Source organism: Hemitrygon akajei, chromosome 15, assembly GCF_048418815.1.
Source record: "Hemitrygon akajei chromosome 15, sHemAka1.3, whole genome shotgun sequence".
Classification (NCBI taxonomy): Eukaryota; Metazoa; Chordata; class Chondrichthyes; order Myliobatiformes; family Dasyatidae; genus Hemitrygon; species Hemitrygon akajei.
In genome coordinates this window covers 12,354,255-12,377,335 of record NC_133138.1, presented here as the reverse complement: position 1 = coordinate 12,377,335, position 23,081 = coordinate 12,354,255, and the positions used below count along the sequence as shown (strand labels likewise).

General features: G+C 37.5%; 1 protein-coding gene across 1 annotated transcript in view; it reads left to right on the top strand.

The window, feature by feature from the left end:
- Positions 1 to 23,081, top strand: part of LOC140739170 (organic cation/carnitine transporter 2-like) — a 44,173-nt gene continuing 21,092 nt past the window's right edge. The window contains exons 1-3 of the mRNA XM_073067203.1: positions 1 to 551; positions 16,648 to 16,751; positions 20,012 to 20,166. Of these exons, the coding sequence (XP_072923304.1) occupies positions 27 to 551; positions 16,648 to 16,751; positions 20,012 to 20,166 (784 nt within the window). The 5' untranslated portion in view covers positions 1 to 26. The remainder of the gene's footprint in view (positions 552 to 16,647; positions 16,752 to 20,011; positions 20,167 to 23,081) is intronic.

Genomic DNA, 23,081 nt, shown 5'->3' with positions numbered 1-23,081 from the left:
ATAACTGTTACCAGTCGTTAAACTGAATGACGAGTGGATTACTGAAGCAAAGAGACATATTACTCCTTAGTAAAAATGCGGCTCTGGTGCTACTGGTCCGCCCACCTCCGGTTAACGTTCCAAGTTTCGGGAAGAAAGTCGCTGTCTGCGCTGTGGCTGTCGCTAACATGCGGGATTACGATGAAGTTACCGCTTTCTTGGGAGGCTGGAGAACACATCAGAAACTCCTTTTCGCCCTTCTGAGTGTCAGCGTCATTCCGAATGGTTTCTCCGGATTAAGCATAATTTTCGTCGGAGATGTCCCAGAACATCGCTGCTTAATTCCCGAGAATCTCAACCTCAGCGAAGCATGGAGGAACAGGACGATCCCTCTCCAGGGTCCCGAACAACAGCGCAGCAAGTGCACTCGGTACCGGCTGGACGTGATACTGAACCTTTCGCAGACATTCCCCGACCCAGATTTCCTCAACATGTCTGAGATCGAACAGGAACCGTGTCTGGATGGATGGGAGTACAGTAAGGAGCAGTACATCTCCACTATCGTCACCGAGGTACCGTCCCCGGCAAGAGTTAGCCCAAGAATAATATGTAGAGTCTGTTATGATATGTTCAGATCTCTCAATACAACCCAGGTGCTTTCCGGATTTGACGCAAACAATACATTTCACTGTATGTTTTGATGAATAAAGCAAATCTTAAGCTTATTTTATTTAAACACACATAAAGAAACAAGTTTTTTTTTAAATTCAGGGTCAATGAAGAACTTTGTTGACTATTTCTCTCCACACAGTTGAGCGACATGCTAAGTAGTTCCAGCTTTTTATTTGTTTCTGGTTTAGATTTCCAGCCTCAGTTGTTTTGCTTTGAATCATCACGAATTAAATAATCTGCAATTTTTTATATACCAGCTAGCTTTGGGCATGGTATAATCTATTCTGTTACCTATGCTGTAATTTAACTATTTTGCCAGTCTTTCCTCTTTAGTCCTCATAGAACCTTAGAGCTTCTTTAGCTACATTGATCAGGAATTTTATTGCCGCACCTCTATGCTCATCCGATGCCTTCTATGCATTCTGCAATAAGTTTAATAAGGATAGAAAAAGATATCAATGCTTTAATGCTGCTATCATTTAGTATTAGGATAACCAAATGGAAGTAATGTGTCTTTGAGGATACTCAGCTTTAACAAGACTTCTGTAACAATGGTGACATCTAACATGAGGTATGTGGATGCCTCTGAATTTCCAGCAGCACAACTTTTGCCAGCAGGCTTCAATCATCATGGAATTTTACTGAGGTAGTGTGCGATGTAAAAAGAGTTTGAAGCCTTTTGAGGCTTTCGATGGACTTCAATCATAAAAATCTATTAGGCACTTGGCAAAGGCCAATAAAAAGAATTTAAGTTTAAGATGAGCAGCCATTGTGTGAGTGGGCCAGCATTAGAGGGCTTTAGCTCAATAGACTTGGCCAAGAAGAGATGTGTAAATAAAAAACATAAAATGCTGGCAAAACTCAGCAGGCCAGACAGCATCTATGGGAGGAGGTAATAACAATGTTTCGGGCTGAAACCCTTCATCAGGAGTGAAGTAACATGGGATGGTCGAGGGGGGATAAGAAGTGGGGGGAGGGATAAAGTAGAGAGCTGGGAAGTGATAGGCTGGAGGGAAATGGGTTGGGGGAAGGTGGAAAATTATGGGAAATAAAAGAGAAAGAAAGGTAGGGCTGGGGGGAGAGATTATAGTGAGGGGGGGAAGAGAGAGAAAGAGAACCAGACTAAAATAATAGATAGGGATGGGGATAAGGGTGGGGGGCAGGGGTATCAACGGAGGTCAGTGAGTTGGATGTTCATGCCGGCAGGAAGGAGGCTACCTGGGTGGGAGATAAGGTATTGCTCCATTGACCTGCGTGTGGCCTCATCTTAACGGTAGAGGAGGCCATGGACAGACATGTCGGAGTGGGAGTGGTTGCATTAGGGTCGCATTACCCTAATGTGTAAATTTTGGGTAAGCTCCATTCAATTTCTATCTTCTTTGGTCTATTCATGCTCTGAAGTGCACTGAAGATGGGTCCAGGGTCAGTGGTGTAAACTTCTTGTGAGATATGGGAACTCTGAGAGACCTCTATTAGGAGAGGGAAAGGGAAGAGGCTTCTGTGGCTATTCCCTTCAACAATAAGTATATGGGGGAATGATCTACCAGGGAAAGCCAGAGCAACTGGATCTCCGGCACTGAGTCTGGTTTTGTGGTTCAGAAAGAAAGTTGGGAGAAGAGGGATTCTATAGTTACAGGAACAGACAGGAGATTCTGTAGAAGTGAAAGAGACATCCTTATGCAATGTTGCCAGCCAGATGACAGGGTCAGCGACATCTCAGATCTCATCCACAGCATTCTGAAGGAGGAGGGTGAACAGCAAGAAGTTGTGGTACAGATAGTAACCAATGACATAGGGAGAAAAAGGCATTAAAGAGAGAAGATAGTGAGTTAGGTAGAAAACTAAAATCTGGATTGCTGCCTGCCCTGCATCGGTGAGGGGAAGAATAGAATTTTTTGGCAGATGAATGCATGGCTGTGGAACGGTACGTGTGCATGGTGTCAGATTTCTAGATCACTGCGATCACTTCTGGGCTGAGTAACACCTGAACTCAGGGGGGGACCAGTATCCTTGCAGGCAGGTGTGTTTGAGCAGTTGGAGATGGTTTAAACATTTTTTGGGGAATGCGAATTGGAATGATAGGGCAGAGGGTGGAGCCGTTGATATACAAGTAGATGCAGTGGGCAGAGAGACTGTGAGGAAGGATAGACAGATGATAGAGCAAAATAGCGGTCAGTGGGATGGGTCGGACTAGTTAGTAGGTCAGTAGTTCAACAGTTAGGAAAATCAAGGATAAAGTAAAAGAGAAGGAGATTGTAGGAGAGATTACAAAAGTCTAGAGTAAGTTAAAAGGCAAAAAGTTTAGGAAAAGATAAGATTTGAAATTCCAGTAATAAGGGGGCAAAATTGAAAAGGGTGAAAAATACAGGACAAGGTGCTATATTTGAATGCATATAGTAATGGAATAACTTAGCCAATCTTGTTGTGCAATTAAAGTTTTGCTGTAGGCATGATTGAGTTGTGTTTAAAGGAAGATCATAGTTGGGTGCTTATCATCCAAGATATACATTGTATCAAAATGACAAGCAGGTATATAGAGGGAATGGCATGGCTCTGTTGGTAAAAATGAAATCAAATCCTTAGAAAGGGGTGACGTAGGATGGGAATATGTAGAATTCTTGTTGGTAGAGTTAAGAAAATGCAAGGGTAAAATGACCCTGATGGGAGTTTTATACAGGGAGGACTCCAAACAGTAGTCAGGATGTGAGGCTACAAATTACGACAGAAGTCAGAAAAGGCATGTAAAAAGAGCAATGTTCCAATAGTCATGGGGGATTTCAATATGCAGGCAGATTGGGAAAATCAAGTTGGTGCTGGATCGCAAGAGAAAGAACTCATAGAATGCCTATTAATTGGCTTTTTAGAGAAGCCCATAGTTAAACCCTCTAGGGAAAAGATGATTCTGGATAGCCAACAAAACTACCTATACAATATCCATGTTCTTCGATTTCCCTCATAGTCAATTACCTGTCCAAAAGTCTCTTAAAAGTCCCCAAATATATCTTCCTCAACCACTACCCTAGGCACTGCATTCTTGGCACCCATCACACTGTGTAAAAAACTTGCCCCTCACACCTCCTTTGTACTTACACCTTCTCACACTAAATGGATGCCCTCTGGTATTAGACATTTCAACCTTGGGAAAAAGATTCTGTATGTCTACTCTATGTCTCTCATAATTGTCGCGTATTTGATATTTCAGTAATATTTGAGTAATATTGTAAATATCTAATATGATTAAGCATTCTTGCTCATTTAAATAATTCATTGTGTGTTATATGTAAACATGTAATTGGCATACGTCAGTCATCACATCACCGCATGATAAGTGCGCACCTCACTTAAAATGAAAAACAAAGTTGAACTTGCCTTCTCAGCTCCTTGTTTTACTTTTAATTAATTTTTATGTTTTTGAGTTACAAAGCAGAGCAGTGAGGATGAGTAAGTTTTAAACCAACCCGTGACCTGTGCTTAGCTGTTGAAATGTAATGAGATGTTTGAACTTGTTTTAAAGTGCAGTGAGACATCTGAGATTTTTCAAAAAGCAGCACAGCACCATTTCTTTGCACAAGGAAAGACGATTAACCAAAAAGAAGGCAGAAAATGAAAGTATTCACAGGTTCATCAACAGTAAGTACTGGTGATAATAAGCATTAGAAAGAGCAGAAATGGCTGGCTACATCGGAAAGATTGACACATTAGATTACATAAAAGATAACTGTAATATGTACATTGAACAGATTATGCAGTATTTTAAAGCAAATAAAGTAGTCAACAAGGAACAAGTACCAATTATTTCAAGTGCATTGGATGTAAAGACATATACAGTAGTTTTTTTTTAAGAGAACTAGATACTTATTGATCCCAAAGGAAATTACAGTGTCACAGTAACGTTACAAATGCACAGATATAAAAATAATCAAATATTAGCAGAGAAGTAAGAAATAATTAAAAATAACCGACCTCAAACAGTTTAACAGGAGGGGGGACATCACTTCCATGGCTATAGGTTGACTCATTATAGAACCTAATGGCCAAGGGTAAGAATGACCTCATAAAGTGCTCTTTGGAGCAGCACATTTGTCTTAGTCTGTTACTAAAAGTGATGGGTTTAATGATGCACTGAGAGATTGTTTAGTTTGTGGAATCTTTCAAGAAAGCATTCAAAAATAGCTTCTAACTAAAGCACACTTATATTTAAATGAACAGTTGAAGTAGCAGTGTCAATGGAAACAGCAGTCAGCGATGGAAATGAGTGTGAACAAAATTGCAATGTCCAAACAATAGCTAGTCTGGCTGAGCACATTGTGTTACTGTTGTGGCAGGGGTTCACATACACCAGACCAGGGCAGGGCTAAAGATGAAATGTGTAGAAAATTCAACAAATTAGGACACATACATTTGTCAGGCAGACAAAAATAAATGGACTGTACAGGGGAGATAAGAAAGATTTAAAAAAATCAAGTTGCTGTTTCAAAAATAGCACTAATCTGCATGCTGTTGATGACAATTTAGATAATGACATGAGTCACACAAGGCTGGGTAGCCTTGAGATTTACTATATGAAAACTAGAGGAGACATACAATATGGCTTACACCAGAAGTTAATTAAAGTGGAATTGGACACAGCTTGGTGGTTTCAGTCATGCGACAAAATGAGTTTGACTGACTTTTCAAAGATACTGCAGATACCCAATTAAGAACTCTATTGGAGAAAAAATTTCCTTTGTAACAGTGAAATACGACAACCAACAAGCCTCAGTTGGCTTATGTATGGTAGAAACAGGAGGATCAACACTGTAGGTTCATGAGCGGCTGAGACAACTACAACTTGATTGGAAACTTATCGACCATTTTTATGCCGCATCACCTTCATTAGAGTCAACTGAAAGTGAATTAAGAAAGGAATAGGATAGTGCCAAAACTATTTCCATGTTGTACATCATGAACCATTGTCCAACTGGGGAAAAATGAGTGTTGGTGTCAACATCCATGCTACTGGTTGGAAAGCATATTGGATCAAGCGGCTCAGAGGAATTGTGAAAGTGATGAATGCAGAGGTCTGACTACAACAGTTTAGGAGGCAACTTATCTGAGAAAGCTTCTGATATGTTAATCTGGCAGTTACTTGTAAAATGTGGCTTGGTTTTAAGATAGAAGAGAGTCCACAGAACTTCAGGAAATTTGCAAGTATTCGGTTTTTGTGAATATAAAGAAGCAAAACCTACTCTGCATGCATTAGGGTTATTGCATGAACTTCAAATGGGAGACAAAAAGCTGCTTGTAAAAGTAAATACACACAAAATCCTGGAGGAACTGCAACATCTATCAGATTGAAAAACAGTTGATAGTTTTTGGGCCAAGACCCTTCTCAGGATTGGAAAGGAAGGGGCGAAGACATCAGAATAAAAAGATGAGGGTGGGGAAGGAGGATAGCTAGAAGGTGATTAGTGAAGTCAAGTATGTAGGAAAGGTAAAGGGCTCAAGAGGAAGGAAAGGCTGGATGAATGGAAGGCCAAAAAGAAAAGAATCAATGAAGATACAAAAACAGAAGATTCATCAAATGATGTTCTAAATGAGGAAACCACGAGAGAGATCAGATCTGCAGATCAGAGTCAGAATGAGAGAGAAAGAAGCTGGGACCAGGAGAGAAGCAAGGATCAAAGTAGATCGAATGAGACTAGCCGAGAAAAAGAAAAGAAAGATGTACAGAGCTGTCAGGTCCACTTCCTACAGTGTCGGAGTAATCTCTTACGACCACCATGGAGGAGATCCCAGGACTGAGATTGTGCTGACAGCCATAAATCTCAGCTGCCTTGCAGACTGACCTCCCTTGGCAGGAAAGATGTTATCTCAAAGAATAAGAAAACCATCACAGCAATTACATCTTTAGGCCTGAATGGGACAATTTAAAAGTTACTCTGCTGTAGATGTCTATACAGTAGTTGTATTATATAGTATACTATGTATATAGTTGAGATGCATTTTCTATTGAGTTGGAGTTTATGGCTCAGCAAGGAGCAGTTTTGTGTATTTAATTTTTAAATAATATTTCAGTGGTATTGTTTGATTAAACTACTTGTTCATTTAAATAATGCATTATGGGTTATATGTAAAAGTATGTGAATAGCATACGTCATCACACCACCACGTGATACATGCATGCCTTGCTTAAAGTTAGACTCGCATTCCTCACTCCTTGTTTTCCTTTCAATTAGGTTTTATGTTCTTGAGTTAGAAAACATAGCAATAATCTTATAAATCTCGATCAGATCTCCCCTCAGCCTCAACAACTCAAGAGAAAAAAAAAACTCAAGACAAGCCCAAGTTTGTCCACTCTGTCATTATAGCACATGCCCTCTAACCCAGGCAGATTCTGGGCAATCTCTTCTCCACCCTATCCAAAGCCTCTACATCCTTCATATAATGGGGGCAACCAAAACTATATGCAATATTCCAGATGCAGCCTAACTAGGGCTTTTATAAAACTGCAACATTACTTCTTGACTTTTGAACTCAATGCCTCAACTAAAAAAGGCAAACAGACCACATGCCTTCTTAACCACCCTATCAATCTATGTTGCAACTTTCAGGGAACTATGAACTGGGCTCCAAGATCCCATCAGCTCAACAAACTTCATGAGGTAATGAACCAGATTTTATTAGGGAGCTTAATGAACCCTTACTTGAACCCTGATCAAGTAGTGATCATAATATGATGGAATTTATCTGCAGTTTGATAGGGAGAAGCTCAGATCAAATGTTTAAGTATTACAATGGAGTAAAGGGATCTACAGAGGCATGAGAGAGGAGCTGGCCAAAGTTGATTGTTAGGGGACATCAGCTGGAATTTTTGAGAACAATTTGGAAGGCACAGGATAGATATATCAAAAAGAAGAAAGAATATTCTAAAGATAAGATGAGACAATTGTGGCTGACAAGGGAAGTCAGAGATGGCATATAAGCAGAAGAGAGGGAAAATTAGTGGCAATCTAGAAATTAGGAGGCTTTCAAACAACAGAAGGCAACTAAAAACAATAAGGAGGGAAAAGATAAAATATGAAGTTAAGATAGCCAATAATATAACAAATAACATAACAGAGGATACCAAGTTTTTTTGCACACATTTACTTTCTTTCTCAATCTTTTTATTATTGTTATTAATGTCAACAAAATAAAATTAATACAAAGATAATGGGATTACAAACATACACATTTCGACTAAACATGAAAGAATACATAAGCAATGATTACAGTATAAATGAGTATTCCGAAATCATGAACGATACAATATACAAATAAACAAGGCAAACCTAGGTATATCATAGTATATATTAAAAAAAAACAGAAAAAAAGAAAAAAAATTATGCAAAAGAAAACTAATCTAATCTAATAACTAATAAAGAAAAAAAGAAAAAAGAGAAAAAGAAAAAATGGAAAAGAAAAAAAAGGGCTGTTTATAATTTCTCACAAAAATACAAAATCATCAGTGTCGTCAACTCCGATCCTCTCAACATATATAAAATCGAAACTGGAAAAACAAATAGGCTTGGAACAGGGTCATATTACATCATATGAAAATATTGAATAAATGGTCTCCATATCTTTTCAAATTTAATAGAAGTATCAAATACAACACTTCTAATTTTTTCTAAATTTAGACATAACATAGTTTGAGAAAACCAATGAAATATGGTAGGAGGATTAATTTCTTTCCAATTCAACAAAATAGATCTTCTAGCCATTAATGTAAGAAATGCAATCATTCGACAAGTGGAAGAGGATAAATGAAGTGAGTCCATCATTGGTAAACCAAAAATTGCAGTAATAGGATGCGGTTGTAAATCAATGTTCAATACCGCAGAAATAATATCAAAAATGTCTTTCCAATATTTTTTCAAAAGTGGACACGACCAGAACATATGAGTTAAAGATGCTATCTCAGAATGACATCTGTCACAAATAGGATTTATATAGGAATAAAAACGAGCCAATTTATCCTTGGACATATGAGCCCTGTGCACAACTTTAAACTGTATTAATGAATGTTTAGCACATATAGATGATGTATTAACTAATTGAAGAATTTTATCCCAATTCTCAACAGGGATAGTAAGGTTAAGTTCTCTTTCCCAATCATTTTTAGTCTTATAAAAGAGCTCTGAATGTATCTTCATAATTATATTGTAAAGTTTTGATATAAGCCCTTTCTGAAAAGGATTTAGTTCTAACAAATTCTCCAAAATACCTGAAGACACCAAATTTGGAAAAGTAGGAAGTATAGTATTTAAGACATTCCTAATCTGTAAATATCTAAAAAAAAATGAAATCTAGGCAAATTATATTTATTAGATAATTGCTCAAAAGACATAAAACAATTATCCAAAAATAAATCGGAAAATCGTAGTAATCCTTTAGTCTTCCAAGCTGAATAAGCTTGGTCTATAATAGAAGGATAAAAAAAAAGCAATTGGATACAATAGGAATATTTAAAACAAACTGAGTCAACCCAAAAAATTTCCGAAATTGAAACCATATACGTAAAGTATGTTTTACTATCAGGTTATCAATTCGTTTCGGCAATTTAGAGAGAGCAAAAGGAAGAGAAGTCCCCAAAATAGAACCCAATGCAAATCCTTGTACAGATTTAATTTCCAGGTTCACCCAATGAGGGCTAAAAGATATATCCCAATTCTTTAACCAACATATCAAATATCGGATATTAACTGCCCAATAATAAAAACTAAAATTAGGCAATGCCAATCCACCTTCCTTCCTTGCCTTCTGTAAATAAATTTTACCTAACCTAGGATTTTTATTCTGCCATATATATGAGGAAATTTCTGAATCGACATTAGCAAAGAAAGATTTCGGAATAAAAATAGGTATCGCTTGAACTATATATAAAAACTTGGGTAAAATAACCATCTTAATAGCATTAATCCGACCTATCAGAGATAAAGATAGTGGTGACCACTTAGTAAACAAACATTTAATCTGATCGATTAAGGGTAAAAAATTAACCTTAAATAAGTCTTTATAGTTTTTTGTGATTTTAATCCCTAAATAAATAAAAGAGTCATTAACTAATTTAAAAGGTAAATTTCCATAAACTGGAACCTGTCTATTTAAAGGAGACAATTCACTCTTATTAAGATTTAATTTATACCCAGAAAAATCACTAAATTGAGCCAACAATGATAAAACTGCAGGAATGGATTTATCAGGATCAGAAATAAATAATAATAAATCATCTGCATATAATGATAACTTATGTATATCTGTCCCACGATTAATGCCAAAAATGTTCTGTGATTCTCTGACAGCAATTGCCAAGGGTTCTAAAGCAATATCAAATAATAATGGACTAAGAGGACAGCCTTGTCTAGTACCCCGAAATAAACGAAAAAAGGGAGATCTTTGATTGTTAGTAAGCACCGAGGCTACTGGAGTATGATATATCAGTTTAATCCAGGAAATGAATGTCGGACTAAAATTAAACTTCTCAAGCACATTAAATAAGTATGGCTATTCAACTCTATCAAATGCTTTCTCCACATCTAATGAAATGACACATTCTGAAGTGCTATGTGAAGGAGTATAAACAATATTCAATAATCTCCTAACATTGAAAAAAGAATAGCGATTTTTAATAAAACCGGTTTGATCTTCCGAAATAATTTGGGGTAATACCTTCTCCAGCCTGGATGCCAGTAACTTGGAAAAGATCTTGGAATCTACATTCAATAAAGATATTGGTCTATAGGATGCACAGTCAGTAAGGTCTTTATCTTTCTTCAATATTAAAGAAATGGAAGCTCTATAAAAAGATTGTGGCAAATTGCCCAATCTAATTGCTTCTTCAAAAACCCTGCATAACCAAGGAGAAAGAGTAGTGGAAAAACATTTTTTAAATTCTACTGTATACCCATCTGGACCTGGTGCTTTCCCAGAATTCATAGAGAAAATAACCCCTTTAATTTCTGCATCCGTAATAGGAGTATCTAATATTGAAAGATCATCTGATGATAATTTTGGAAAATTCAATTTCCCAAGAAAATCACACATGGTATTACGATCATGAGGGAATTCGGAATGATACAGGGAGGTATAAAAATCTTGAAATGATTTGTTTATGTCATCATGATTAACTGTCAGATCCCCATTCTGCTGACGGATCTTAGTAATTTGACGTTTAACCAAAGCATTCTTCAATTGACTAGCTAACAGTTTACCCGATTTATCACTATGTATATAAAAATCAGATCTGGTTTTCATTAATTGATTTTCAGTCGAAGATGTAAGTAATAAATTATGTTCCGTTTGAAGTTCAACCCTTTGTTTGTAAAGCTCCTTACTAGGAGTAATCGAATATTTCTTGTCAATCTCTTTAATTTTATCAACCAACAAAAGAGTTTCCTTCTTGATGCGTTTTCTCAGACCAACAGAGTAGGAGATAATCTGTCCACGTATATATGCTTTAAAAGTGTCCCAAAGTGTTCCGCAAGAAATATCATCCATGGAATTAGTTGAAAAGAAGAAATCGATCTGTTCCTTCATAAATTTAATAAAATCCGGATCTTGCAGTAAGGTAGAATCAAATCGCCATTGTCTAGCACTAGAAGCTGTATCCATAAATTTCATAGAAAGTTTTAATGGAGCATGGTCAGAGATGGCTATAATATCATAATTACAACCAATTACCGATGGAATAAAACAAGAGTCAATAAAAAAATAATCAATTCTCGAGTAGGAATGATAAACATGTGAGAAAAATGAAAACTCTTTGTCCTTAGAATGCCGAAATCTCCAAATATCAAAAATTCCATTATCAGTCAAAAAAGAGTTAATACAAGTGGCCGACTTATTAGGTAAAGTCTGAGTAGATATAGATTTGTCCATCAGAGGATTTAAACAACAATTAAAGTCACCACCCATTATTAACTTATATTCATTTAGATTAGGTAGAGAAGTAAATAAGGACTTAAAAAAATTGGGACAATCCACATTTGGAGCATAAACATTAACCATAGCAACCTGTTTGTTAAAAAGTAAGCCAGTAATTAACAAAAATCTACCATTCGGATCCGAAAAGATATCATGTTGGACAAATGCAATAGAGGAGTCAATAAAAATTGAAACTTCCTTTACTTTGGCATTCGAATTCGAATGATACTGTTGACCCCTCCAAAACCTAAAAAAGCGATATTATCCTCTTTCCTCACATGAGTTTCTTGTGCAAAAATAATATGAGCATTAAGTCTTTGGAATACTTTGAAAATCTTTTTCCGTTCAATGGGATGGTTTAAGCCATATATGTCAAACTCAAGGCCCGCGGGCCAAATCCAGCCCGCAGTGGAATTATCTTTGGCCCGCGAGATAATATCTAATTACTATTAAAGCTGGCCCCAGTAATCGAAGCGCCTATGGCGTATGATATGGCTAATGCTGAGTTTATTCAGGTACCAGGTTTTCAGGGTTTTTAGTGTTTATTCGGCAGTCTTGCTTGGCAGTCTTCTTCATAAGAAACGGAATTTGTAAAGTGAAACACTTTGTAGTTATAGCAGAGACTGAGACACATGAGAGCAGGCTGAAAAAACGGAGGCAACAAAAGCTGCGTTCGCACGCGTCCGACTGATCCGGCCTGCATGAAGCTGCATTTTGCTCAATCTGGCCCGTGACCTAAAATGAGTTTGACACCCCTGGTTTAAGCCATTAGTATTCCAAGAGACAAAATTAATGGTCTGAGCCATATTTCTGAAATCAACCCTTTGGTATATAAAAGGTTAACCAACTTATGAACTCATGCACCCGGAAGAGGAACAAAAATAAGGAGGGAACCCGGAAGTGACAACATCGTGGACATTTTTGTAGTTTAAAATCAGCCCAAGTGAAAAAACTAAAAAAAAGTGATAAAAGGAACATAAGAAATAGAAAAAGACCTCCCACCCCCCACCCAAGAGGAAAAAACAAGACTACCCCAGCAAGGGATAGGCTGGGAAAAAGGAAAAATGAAACTAAATCTACCCCCATATCAGCAGAAGACAACTCCGTATATAAAGGATACAAAAAAAAGATCCCCCCAAACTCTAAAGAAATAATAATCACTATACAAAAACCAAACCACTTAATATAATTGGTAGTAAAAAAAAACAAAAGGGGTATAATCACTAGTAACTTATAAATCGGGTTAAAACCCAAACAAACTAAAAAAAATTTAAACTATGATAAGAGATGCATTATAGGAAAAAGACGAGAGAAAATAGAATGGCGAAATCAAAAAAAAAAGCCAAAAATATTTTAGAGAAGAAACCGCCATCTTAACAAAAGAAAATTCACCTTCGAAGGATTAATAATAAAGACCAAAGATAAAGTACAGTGGTTGAAGTAAGTAAAATAAAAAGATTAGCATGTCGAGAAAAAAAAACTTTAGAGTATAAAATATAGAGTAAACCTACACCAATAGCCAGAAACAAAGTCTAGTTTTGGAAATAAAAACCATCTTGCATGATCAAAATCACTCATTTATTTGGAATGAGTGTCTGTAGCAGTAGGGAAGTTCTCATCCAGAAAGCTTCTCGCTTCAGATGTAGAAAGGAAAACTCGCCTTGGTGCATTCGGAGGCGATATTCTGAACTTCGCTGGGTATAAGAGCGCAGGTTTTAGATTTTTCTCATAACATTCAGACATCAGAGGTTTAAAAAAAAGCCTTGCCATCATTACTTCTGGACTAAAGTCTTCTACTAAATGAAAATTGTGATCTTGAAATTTGACCATCCCTACACGCCGAGCCACACGAATAAGTTGCTCTTTAACATGCACATAGTGAAATCGGACAATTACAACCGGTGGTAGCTGAAGCGCTTGATGATCGACGTTTAATTCTGTGAGCGTGATCGAGTAACAGAGGACTGTCTGGGAATACAGAAGGGAACGCATCCTTTAAAAGTTGAGCAAAGTACTTCGAGGGGTCCCCTTGTTCAATACCTTCCGGGAGACCAAGTATGCGTAGGTTCTGTCTTCTGGACCGATTCTCAAAGTCGACACTCTTGGCTTTAAGTGTTTCCATCTGTTTAATCGTCGAAAGTAAGTTCTGCTCCAATTTTTCAATGATCAAATCTGGCTTCCGAGCGTCTTCTTGCAGAGTTGCGATTAGAACTTGCTGCTGGTTAACTACTGAGTCCGTCTTATCCATATAATCTTGAAAAGCCTTTTATCTTGTTTAAAAATTTGTCGTTGTTCTTCAAATTTTTGATTTAAAACCTCCAATAACATTTCATAAGTCAATTCAGTGCCCTTAGAATCAGTCGTCTTCTTCTTCCCGTTCCTGTTAAAATCCTTCCCGTGTTCTCGCCCTTTAGATCTAAGAGCCATTTCTGTATTCCTTTCTTCAAAAATTCACAATAAAGTCTTAAAGATAAGTCCAAAAAAGTAACAAGAATCTTCTGGTGTAGGTAAAAATAAGTTAAATAAGGGTGATCATAGGTTAAAAAAAAGTAAAGGTTATGGAGCGAATCTGAAACAGTGCTCACTCCATGAGCGTCTCCTGCTGACCCTTTTTGCACACATTTAAAGAGTAAAATAGAGACAAGAGTGGATATCAGACCTCGGGAATATGACACTTGGGAGGTAGTAATAGGGGACATAGAAACATTGGCCAAATTTAATAAGCATTGTGTGTCAGACTTCACTGTGGAATACACCAGCAGCACACCAGAAATTGGAGAGTGTCAGGGGTGGAAGTGAGTGCAGTTACCGTTACCAAGGAGAAGGTGCTTGGGAAGCTGAAAGGTATGAAGGTAGTTAAATCAACTGGACCAGATGTACTATTTCCCATGCTTCTGAAGTAGATAGCTGAAGAGACCATACAGGCATTATTACTCATCTTTGAAGAATCACTACATTCTGGACTGGTTCCCAATGACTGGAAAATTGAAAATATGGCCCCAGTCTTCAAGAAAGGAGGGAGACAAAAGACAAAAATGTATAGGCTAGTTAACCTGACTTCAATACTTGGCAAAATGTTAGTCATTATTAAGGATGAGGTTTCAAGGTACTTGGAAGCACATGATCGTATAGGCTAAGTCAGCATGATTTCTTTAAGGGGAAATCGTGCATGACAGATCTGTAGGAATTTTTTGAGGAAATAATAGGCTAGATAGACAAGCGAGAGCCAGTGGTTATTGACACTTGGAATTTCAGAAGGCTGTTGGCAAGGTGTAGCGCATGAGGCTGCAAAACAAAATAACAGCCAGGCTATTACAGGAAAGATGATAACCTAAACAGAAGATTGACTAACTGGTAGGAAGCAAAAAAATGGGAATAAAGGGGGCCTTTTCTGGTTGGCTGCCAGTGACGAGTGGCATTCTGCAGTGATTGCTGTTGGGACTGCATCTTTTCACATTATATGTCAATGATTTGGATGATGGAATTGTTGGTTTTGGGGCCAAGTTTGCAAAAGACACAAAGATAGGTGGAAGAGCAGGGACCGTTGATGAAGGAGGGGTTCTGCAGAAGCACAAAACGATTAGGAGAATGGGCAAAGAAATTGGATATGGAAGACAGTGGATAGAAGTATATGGTCATACACTTTGGAAAAAGGAATGAAGGCATAGACTACTTTCTAAACAGGGAGAGAACTCAGAAATCAGAGGTGCAAGTGGTCTTGTAAGTTCTAAAAGTTAACTTGCTGCTTGGGTGGTGATAAGGAAAGCAAATGCAATGTTAGCATTAATTTTGAGAGGATCAGAATATAAAAGCAAGGATGTAAATTTGATAGTTTATAAGGTAATGGTCAGACTGCTCATGGAGTTTTGTGAAAAGTTTTGGTCCTCTTAAGAGAGGATGTGCTGGCATTGAAGAGGGTGCAGAGGAGTTTGTTGAGAATGATTCCAGGAATGAAAGGATTAACATATGATGAGTGTTTGATAGTTCTGGATCTGTACTTGCTGGAGTTTAGAAGAATTAGGGGGGACCTCATTGAAACTTTCTGATATTGAAAGGCATAGATAAAGTGGATGTGGTGAGGATGTTTCATACAGTGGGAGCATCTAAGACCAGAAGACACAACTTCAGAGTGAAAGTTAGTGCTTTAGAGCAGAGACGAGGAGAAATTTCCCTCACTAGAGGGTGGTGAATCTATGGAATTCATTGTTACAGATGCCAGTGAAGGCCAAGTTATTTGGTACATTTAAAGTGAATGTTGACAGTTTCTTGATTAGTAAGAGCATCAAAAATTATGGGAAGAAAGCAGGAGAATCAGGATCAGCTGGATAATAAATCAGCCATGATGGAATTGCAGAGCAGATTCAACAAGCTGAATGGCCAAATTCTGTTCCTATATTTTATGGTCTTATAGTCTTTTGCACAAGTGATAAAATGTAAGAATTGTAAGCTGTTTGAACCTCAGTGCACCAGTTCATCCAGTAAGATAATATACCAGCAAACATTTCCATCCACCATCTTCTGGTCTGCAGGAAGATAACCCTACAAGACTGAGATTTGGGCACTCATGTTAAATCAAAGCTATCAGCATAAGTCCAAAAGCAAGGTAAGTAGAAGGAGGAGAGAAGAATGGAAGGTCATGCGCTTGGACTGGATGAAAGTAGAGTGAAAGGAAGCAAATGTGCAGTATTGACCAACTAATAAGTGTTTGTAATATTTCAGTTCTATGTAAATACTCTTAATCTGATAAACTGAGTGAATATATGATTGAACAATTACAGTGTTTATTAAGTAAAGAGAACTGTTTTAAATGAACAGGAAATATTTTATAGTTTTTAAAATATCCATGCTGTATTTTCAGAAGGGAGAAACCCAGATCTTACACTTCATTACTGATATTGTCATTAGTTCTTCATGCGTCCATAATCATATTATTGCCACTGAATAATTATTACTATTGAAATTAGGCTGACATTATAACTGGTTCAGTGGGTAGATCAAGTTGTGCCTGCAATTGCAGAAGGCCATACATTTGGATTTTTTGCATTTCAGTGGGACTTGGTATGTAACAATGACTGGAAAGAACCATTCGTTACGTCAGTATACTTCATGGGAATGTTAGTAGGTTCCATTAGTTTTGGAATATTATCAGACAGGTGAGTTTTTTCTTATCCTTATCTCACATAATGTACTTATCATACCTACTGTTACCTTTATCACCTTCTCACACCAAAGCGAGATACAAGATCCTGGTTAATTAAGTGATTTAATAAAATACAGTGGTTAAATTAATAATAAAGATGACTATCAAATAGTTTTTATTCTGGAAGTTGCATTGTATGAAGTTGTACTTCTGTATTAACCCATAAATTAGCATGTTATCATTTCTAATTTACTTAGAAATTGATTTGTTTATTTAGAGATACTGCTCAGAATAGGCTCTTCAAGCTCTTTGAGCTGTGCCAGCAGCAACACCTGATTTAACCTTAGCCTAATAACAGGACATTTTATAATGACCAATTAACCTACTAACTGGTACATTTTTGGACTGTGAGAGAAAACCAGAGCATCTGGAGGGAAACATACATTCCACAGTACAAGCTCCTTACAGAGGATACTGTAAGCTCTGAGCTCCAACACCCAGAGCTGTAATAGTGCCATGCTAACCGCTATGCTATTGTGGCGGGTACCAATCATCCTGACTCCATTTCCATTCATTCTGCACTGGGTGCCTTTGAGATCCTGCAGGCACTCTTGAAATTACGTTCAAAAGTTCAAAGAATTTTTTTTTATAAGATATAATACTTTAAGATTATTTTCCTTGCAAGTATTCACAAGAAAAAATTAATACAATAGAACTTTATGAAAAAAAATCATAAACAGATTAAAATTGATATACAACCAATGTGCAAAAGATGACAAACTGCACAAATAAAAGTAATACTGAGAACATGAGGGAGAAAGATACTATGAAAACAAATTTGTAAATCACAGAATCAGTTCAGACTAGTAGTGAATGAAGTTGTCCATCCCTGTTCAGGAGTAGGATGGCTGTAGGGTAATAACAGGTCCTGAACCAAATGCTGTGGGAGCTAAAGTCATTGTACCTCCTGACAGATGTTAGGAGCAGAACGAAGGCATGCTGAATTATAAATACCTCAATATCCAGCATTGTTTTTTCTTGTACTCCCATTTTTTATTGGAGCTGAGAAGGTTTACACCTTCATAAAGACATCTTGGAGTCCATGAGGGTTTCATTCTGAGTTAATTTTAGCCTTTTCATTATGTGCTTATAACAACGTGCCAGGTTGATTATGACCTTACATGGATTTTTTTTAACCTCACCAGAACCTTTGATGTCATTAGTCAAGGAGAGACAAAGGAAAACCCTCCCCAAATTCGGCTGTGCACCAAAAGATATTTCCATCTTATCTTTGCTCCACCAAATCATGATATTAAATAACAGAACCGTTCTCACTGAAGTCTGACATCAAGGAAGGCAATGCCATAACCCCACAACTTTTTTCAACCTTGCTCAAAGTTTAATTTTATTTTCAAAGTATGCATGTATAATATAATTCTGATATTTGCCTACTCCAGATAGCCATTAAAAATGGAAAGACCACAGGTATTGATGAAAGAAAAGGCATCAACTACCCCCACCCTGGCATGAAAAATGAAAGAAAACTCGCAGACCCTAAAATCTTCAACCGCTGGGAAACAACAGCAACAATAGTAGTCCCCAAACCCCCACACTTACAGAAAACCCTCACACTTACAGAAAAGAACAGCAACTGTAGCACCAAACCCCCCAATACCCACTCTTACACACAAAAATTACCAGATTTCCCACCCACCAATCGGCCACAGAAAGAAAACCATGAAAATTGAAGAAAACAAATATAAAGTATGGTCCTATAATCACATAAATCTCAGAATATTGGAAACTTTTTTGCCTGCATATGAGGACAGCAGCCATACAAACTCTGTCCTTTCATAGAGAGTGAACTCACATCCAGGGTTGAATGCACTGCTAGGGTTTCTGACCCCTCCAGTTTGCAGCTCACCTCTGACAAGTTTTACAAGGGAATTGAGCTGAGAAGTGATTTGACCTTCAGCAATTATACTCCATAAAGAAAGTTACCCACACTTCAATGATGCTTGATGAGACCCAGGTCCAAGTCATTATCAATGTTTGTGAGAATATAAGCATTTCAGACAATATCCATAATGTCATATACCATCTTGTCCCTGTTGTGCTTTGTGTCCCTTCAACCCTAAAGATTCATGGTGAAAGTTGAGAAAACATGGACCACATCCTATATCTTGGGAGACACATATTGACAAAAGCAGACCACTGATTTCAAGTGCCAATACAACATTTGAGAGAGGAAAGTTCCTAGGAATCCTTACCCCAAGATTGCTCCAAGTGGTGAAGGAGGATTTGAGATGGTATTAGGAACTTCACTCCCATACATCTGGAGAACATGAAGGATATGTATTACCAAGTGTAACATTGTGGAGAACCTCATACACCACACATCTGTGGAAGAGTCTACAATTACCTCATTGATTTAATTAACCACCTCAGAACCCACAAAACCAATGTAGAACTAATGCATCCTCCATCCAAAGTGGCTGCTTATGAAAATCATTCATTCCTTGTGTAAATTAATCAGAAGCAGAAAAGTAAATTAAACTACCTATTTGTGTGCATGGCTGGTTAAGTAATTGAGAGAATATATCTTTATGTAGATTGATAAATGTGAGATTTTGAATGTGCTTAACCTCATGCATAGTGGCTATTTTATTAGCTATACCTGTACACCTGCTCATTAATGCAAATAACTAATCAGCCAATCATGTGGCAGCAATTCAGTGCATAAAAGCATGAACACCTGGTCATCAGGTTCAGTTGTTGCTCAGACCAAACATCAGAATGGGAATCAGATTGATTTTCATCATGAATGACTGTTTGAGCCAGATGGGCTGGTTTGACTATTTCAGAAACCGTTGATCTGCTGGGATTTTCATACACGATATCCTATAGAGTTTACAGAGAATGGTGTAAAAACCAAAAGTCCCAAATATAAAACATACAGAGAGCAGCAGTTCTATTGGAGAAAGTCTCTTGTTAATGAGAGAGGTAGGAAGTGAATGGATGAACTGGTTGAAGCTGACGGGAAGGTGACAATAATTCATATAATCATGCATTACAACTGTGGTGTGTGGAAGAGCATTTCTGAATGCACAATACATTGAACCTTAAATTGAATAGGCTACAGAAGCAGAAGACTACAAACACACTTAGTAGCAATTTTATTATGTTTAGGAGCTACCTAATAAAGTTGCCACTGATTGTATATTTTATTATAAGTGTGCAGTGCTGTATATAACTGTTTATTATGTTTTCCAGGTTTGGGAGGAAAATTGTTATGTTTGGGACAATGGTGCTACAGGTTACATTCGATGTGCTTATCACATTCTCACCAAACTTAGAAATCTTCTGCCTGATTAATTTCTTCAAAGGTTTTGGTGAGGTTTCAAATTTTGTGGCTGTCTTTGTTCTTGGTAAGTATCTATGTTAGTCAGTCTATTTCTTTTTCTACACTTAATAATTATGTTATTCTTGGTAAGAAATTCCAGCAACTACAAAAAGGGAACAAGATCTAACTCAATATCTTTTTGTTTTACTGGAGATTTATCAAGTTCAGAGTTAAATCTGTGTATTTTGAGGTGCTCTCCTGTAAAATATCTAATCTCTGGAGATTGCAGTCCCAGTAAACTTGATCTGTCTTTTTATGGCAAAGCCACCACCTCTGGAACGTGTCTAGTGAATCTTCACTGCACTCTCTCTTTAGCAAGGACATCCTTTCTTAGATAAGGAGAACAAAAACTGTGCAAAACATGTAGGAATGGCCTCATTGAGCCCTACTACATTTGCATTAAGACCTGCATACTCCTGAGTTAAATTTCTTGTAATAATAACCAACATTTCAATTATTTGCCTCTTCAATTTTTGCTGCACATGGTTATTGACCTTCAGGGCAAGTGTAAAGGCAAATCCCTTTGATCAACAACAGTATCTGATCTCTCACCATTTAACCAATATTATCCTTTCCCACTATGTGTACTATAGTAGATAACTTCATATTTTTCCATATTATACTCCATTTGCCATGTTCTCATCTACTTCTTCAACTTGTCTACATCCTAATGAAGCTGCTTTACATCTTTCTTTGTGCTTGGAATCCTACCTAGTTTAATATTAACAACAATCTTGCCTACATTACATCTGTTGCTCTCAGTTAAATCACTGATATGAAAGAAATGAGGCTTAGATCAATAGTAAGATTTGTACAGGAAGACTATGGAGAGAGATGTAAGAAGAAGAAATGCAGCAAAGACAGAGATAAAGAATGTTTTACTTAAGTGGGAAGGTGCACACAATTCAATCTTCAGTCCAGGAATGAACATCCTAATGGGATACATAGAATATAGAAAATAGAACATTATAGCACAGTACAGGCCCTTTGGTTCATGAAGTGGACCAACATGTTAACCAGTGCTAAAATAAATCTAACACTTCCCTTCCACATAGCCCCCATTTTTCTATCATCCATGAGCCAATGTAAGAGTTCCTTAAATGCCAACAATGTATCTGACTCTACCACAACCCATAACATCACATTCTACACACTCACCATTCCCTGTGTAAAAAAACTTGCCTCTGACATCCCTGCTATACTTTCCTCCAACCACCTTAAATTTATGCCCACTCATATTAATCGTTACTGCTCTGTGAAAAATACTCTGGCTACTCACTCTATCTATGCCACTTATTATCTTCTATATCTCTATCAGATCACTTTTCATCCTTCTTTTCTCCAGAGAGAAAAGCCCTAGCTTGCTCAACTTATCCTCTAATCCAGGCAGCATCCTAGTAAATCTCCTCTGCACCCTCTCTAAAGCATCAACGTCCTTCCTATAATGAAGTGACCAGAACTGAACACATAATTCCAACTGTCCTCTAACTATGGTTTCATAGAGTTGCAACATTACTTCACAGCTCTTGAACTCGGTCCCCCTCTCTAATGAAGGCCAGCACACCATTACCTTCTTAACAACCCTATCAACTTGCACAGCATCTTTGAGGGATCTATGGAAGTGGACCTCAAGCTCCCTCAATTCCTCCACACTACTTAGAATCCTACCGTTACCGTTGTATTCTACCTACAAATTCAACCTTCTAAAGTTAATTGAATCACCAATTTGTGGTTTGAGCTTAATCTGTAATATCTCACCACAGCTCTGCGTCTTGTCAATGTTCTGTTGTAACCCAAACAACCTTCTGCACTATCCACAACTCTACCAACCTTCATGCCAGCTGCAGGGTTAACAACCCACCCTTATACTTCCTCATCAAAGTCAATTATAAAAATCACAAGGATGCGGGGTTGCAGATTAGATCCCTGTGGAACACCACTGGTCACTAGCTTCCACACAGAATGCACTCCATCTACAACCACATTCTATGGGCAAGCCATTTCTGTATCCTGTACTATCCCTGATTGGTTTTATTGTCACTCAGACCAATGTCCTGATCTTCACATATGTTTAAAATGCCTTCTTAGAATTTCTTCAATTCTATTTGAAAAGACCTTCTCACTCTCCTGTCCATTTTGCAGGTCCTTCCCAGCTCCCCTGTAACTCTATAGAGTCCTGTGTGATTCTTACTTCCTAAACGTTAAGTAAGCTTGTTTCTTCCTCTTGACTAGATGCTTGATATCTCGTGTAACCCTACCATTCTTTCACTGTCTCAACATGGCAAAACTATTCAGTATCCTGTGCAAGTGCTCCATAAACAACACCTACATTTCTGTTATGCATTTACCCATGTATATCTGTTTCCAGTTTATGCTCTCAAGTTCCTGCCAAATTGCGTCATAGTTACCCCTCTGCCAATTAAATACTTTTCCATACCATCTGCTCCTGCCCCTGTCCAAGGCTTGGTAGAGGTCAGGGAGTTGTGGTCATGGCCTGCAAAACGCTCATGCACCAACAGATCTGATACCCAACCCAATTCATTACCCAGCACTCGATTCACTATGGGCTCTTCTCTTGCCTGTCAGTCTACATATCGTGTCAGGAATCCTTCCTGGAACTCATGACTATCCTGTGAGGTTTGTGCAAGAGGTCCTTACCCCAGAGAGTCAATCTGTTCAACCATTCCAGTTAGCCCTATTACCACATTCACTACACTATAAACAATTTTTAATACTGTTTACATAGTAAATACTTTATGGTATTTATGTATTAATTCACATTTTATTCCATTTTGTACCTTAACATCTAACTTTATTCTTACATAATTCCTTATTCTTTATAATTGTTGAGTGGTGTTTTTCATTGCAACGCAGTACAGTGATGCGGTGATCCTCAGCTTGCTGGGTTTGCTTGGAACCTGGGTTTTTCCCCTGTTCTTA